This window comes from Tinamus guttatus, unplaced genomic scaffold (assembly GCF_059628265.1).
Source record: "Tinamus guttatus ecotype Peru unplaced genomic scaffold, ASM5962826v1 Tinamus_guttatus_pri_ptg000432l, whole genome shotgun sequence".
Classification (NCBI taxonomy): domain Eukaryota; kingdom Metazoa; phylum Chordata; class Aves; order Tinamiformes; family Tinamidae; genus Tinamus; species Tinamus guttatus.
In genome coordinates, this window is record NW_028288966.1 from 285,724 (window position 1) to 289,570 (window position 3,847).

The 3,847-nt window shown below is 51.5% G+C and overlaps 1 protein-coding gene across 1 annotated transcript; it reads left to right on the plus strand.

Moving 5' to 3' along the window:
• Positions 1–1,957: 1,957 nt before the first annotated feature.
• On the plus strand, positions 1,958–2,977 carry LOC148593196 (uncharacterized). Its single transcript, XM_088531768.1, has one exon. It carries the CDS (start codon positions 1,958–1,960, stop codon positions 2,975–2,977), a length of 1,020 nt encoding a protein of 339 aa, XP_088387894.1.
• Positions 2,978–3,847: the final 870 nt, after the last annotated feature.

Below are 3,847 nucleotides of genomic sequence, written 5' to 3' on the forward strand. Positions count from 1 at the left end.
TACTATATATTGTGATACGTAACGCGAAATAAACGAAGTCAGTTCCAGCTTCTATGAAGTTGTTGTCTGGCATTCCTGACCCGCTCCAAGCTGCAACAAGTGGCGCCCGAACAGGGACAAGATTCCGAACAGGGACCGGTACAGGAACTTGGCACAACGGTGTGGGATTCCGGAGGACGACGTACGGGTGCAGCCGAGTGATCCGACCAAGAAGGTGGACCGGAGTGGGTAAGCCGGCCGTGAATGCGCACACGGGAAGACGGCGTGGGGTAACGGCTAGAAGCAGAATTCCCAGTGCACGTGTACATGGAGCGAGAAGCTGCTGAACAACTGCTACTGGAATTATTAGCAAAAAGGGAGGCAGCAGTGAGCACGAAGAAGCTGTATGAGTTGATTAAGTGGGCAAGGGGGAAAGGACATTTAAAGGAGCCACAACTTGTTTTTAGTATAACAGAGTGGCGTGAGATAGGGGACTCATTATGGGAAGCCACTCTGGAGGGCAACAAAGCTGCCAAAGAACTGGGTCAAACTTGGCGCGAGGTGGCGAATCAGCTCAAGTGTATGCAGGCTGAAAAGAAAATGGTAGCAGCTGCGACGCAGATGCTGCAAGGGGAGGAATCGTCTCCTGAGGGATTGGCAGTGCAGAAGGGCCCCCTTGGACGAGGCGCTACTGCAGTCCCAAAGAGCACCGCCAAGGAATTGATTGATAGCGTTCTTGGAGGCGGGTCGTCGCAATCTCAGCGTCCCTCAGAGCCACCACCTTTACCACCGGAACCTGTGCCAGCCGAATCGACCGCGACTCCCGAATCGCCAGACCAGCCGACCGCGACTCCCGAATCGCCAGACCAGCCGTCGGTGCCACCACCCCCGGCAGGGGCAGCTGGGAATAGACCACAGGAGCAACCGCCGGAGCGAAGCCGGGGCCGACCCTCTGATAAACTGTTCCGAGAAGCCTCTAGAGCACTGGTTCAAGCTCAGGCAGATGGGCGAGCAATAGATGGGGGGTGGTCTGGGGCTTCCGAGGGGTGTTCGGGTCCGCGGGTTTCCTCTTCGCGTTGGTCTGGGGTTATCAGGGATGCGATTCTGGAGGGTCAATGGGAGCCGGCTATGAGGGTAGCGTGCCCGGTAACCTTTGAGCCGGATGGTCAAGGGGGGGCAGCGGGTAAATGGGATCCGTTTGATTGGAAAATTTTGAGCCAATTAAGGGATACGGTCGTGCGTTGGGGGATCAAAGGCGAGCCCTCCAGACAAATGCTATCCTACATTTTTAACAGCGATATGCTTCTTCCTAGTGATTGTCAACAAATCGCAAAATTAATTTTGACACCGGGTCAGTTACTGTTATGGGAAAGACAGTGGGCAGCTCACGCGGCACGTGAATGCGCTGTGCCGCGGGGGCAGGATGACCCATTGTTTAATTTACGGCCCGAAACGGTCATAGGACAGGGAAACTTCGCGGATGTGGGGGTGCAGATGCAGTATCCTCCTATTTTTTTGAGGCTCGTGACACAGACCGCCTTATCAGCGTTTATGTCCTTACCAGAGGAAAAGAAGGGGCCGTCTTTTGTAAATGTTAAACAGGGTGTGAACGAGCCCTTTGGTCCCCTGTGGGTGCCCAGCAGGTGGACGAAGGTAGCGGAGGGGCCAACGCCATCCACGCAAGATGAAAACATTTCTGGTACTGATTCTCGCGGGCCTTAGTGTCTGCGAGTGGGAGGCTTCGGTACTCCACCCACGGCTGTTCGACCCTCGGCAAAATATATGGGTAACATTAGCCAGAGAGCTAAATACTACACAATTTTGTGCTAGCTTAGCGACACCCAGCACACCTTTTGTGACCTGTCTGGTAGGGGTCCCACTTGATGACAGTGAAGCTGCGGTTTTTGCGGCTCACTATGATGACAATTGTAAGAATGCAAATAGCAAATGGTGTGACTATAAGAATATGTCTGTCGTGATGTCGCAGTTCGAGCGGTGGGTTAACGGCCAGCAGGATCTGGATAACCCGCCACAGGAGTTAGAATTGCTAGATTCTCTTAATGCTACTGCTTGTGCTTTCTTAGATACCAGCGCCGAGGCAGTGCCACTGCCTTGGCCAATGCGTTTATCTAATAATACCACCCCCGTAAATCCGATTGGCAATAGTTTAAGTTGGGAAAACTGGTGTGCCGGGTCCGTCCCTGAGGTTAAAGGTAATGCCCTGCCTCGTAAACTTCCTCCCGGATATTTTCTTATATGCGGAAATCGAGCCTGGGCTGGCATTCCAGCCCAGCCTATGGGAGGACCTTGCACAATCGGTCGCCTTAGTATGATATGGCCACACGAGCCTCCTGGGAGCCGGAAAATAGCAGTTAGGCGACGAAGGAGTACAAAGGTTACTGTAGGTAGTGATTGCAATGATGATGTTAGTTTATGGAATGATTGGGAAATAATTTTTGCCTCCTTTTTTGTGCCGGGAGTGTCAGCTGCCCGAGCTCACAGGAATATTGAACGTCTTGCATGCTGGGCAGTTAAGCAGGCAAACGCAACCAGTATTGTGCTTAGTGAATTGTCAGATGATTTAACCCAGGTACAACACGCTGTACTGCAAAACCGTGCCGCTATTGATTTCCTGCTTCTTGCTCACGGGCATGGGTGTCAGGACTTCGACGGAATGTGCTGCATGGACCTGCAAGATCACTCAGCAGCTATACATCGACAACTCCACGACTTGATCAAACATACGGAGAAAGTAACAAAAGATGTTGGGTTTTTCGGACTCGATGGGTTAACTGACTTATTTGGAATCGGGGGAGGGATGAAATCGCTGGTGAAATCGCTATTAATGTTGTTACTATGGGGACTGTTGCTTGTAGTTGGTTTAATGATCGCTTGGACCTGTTTGCGCGCTTTGATATCACGCTTGTTAACAGCCTTTTCACGTAATCCGAATCTGACACCTCAAGGTTGGCTTGCTTCTCGGGGACATTTAATCTAAAGAAAAAGGGGGAAATGTGGAGGACAGGGACATGGGGGTGTTCTTGACCAGTCCTTGACTGGGCTAAGTTGGCGGGAAATGAGAAAGTTGCTCATTATAAAAGACAACTTTGAGGAAGTACAGCTGTCTTGAGATGTCAGTGTGGCCATTGCGGTTAGGCGCTTGGATACGGCTTAGCAACCTATGATATGTTAGCACGTTAATGCTTGTAACCAGTTACTGATGCTCTACCGAGATGTAGCTGTGCGAATTGCTATATATTGTGATACGTAACGCGAAATAAACGAAGTCAGTTCCAGCTTCTATGAAGTTGTTGTCTGGCATTCCTGACCCGCTCCAAGCTGCAACAGAAAAGGAGCACCCGGAAGAAGCGGCGGGTGATTGTTGTGGGTGACTCCATGTGACAGGGCATGGAGGCACTGATCTGTAGACCGGACCCCTCATCCAGAAAGGTCTGCTGCTTGCCAGGGGCCTGAATAAAGGATGTCACAGAAAGGCTCCCAAGGCTTGTTCAGGAGTCTGACTATTACCCCCTGGTACTGTTTCACGTGGGCACTAATGATGCCATGGGGAAACTGAGGGATATCAAGCGAGACTTCAGAGCTCTAGGAATGGCCATCAAAGGTACAGGAGCCCAGGTAGTGTTCTCCTCTATCCTACCAACGAGGGGAATGGATTCAAGGAGGAGAAGGCAGATGTGGCAGATTAACACCTGGCTGTGCTGCTGGTCTTGGCAACAGGGTTTTGGCTTCTATGACCATGGGACTCTGTTTTATGACCACCACCTAGTGGGGAATGATGGGATTCATCGCAGCAAGAGGGGCACACGTCTCTTTGCCAAAACGCTGGCCAACCTGGTTAGGAGGGCTT

Coding starts and splice junctions, on each gene's coding strand:
- LOC148593196 (XM_088531768.1), top strand. CDS start 1,958: ATGTCGCAGTTCGAGCGGTGGGTTAACGGCCAGCAGGATCTGGATAAC.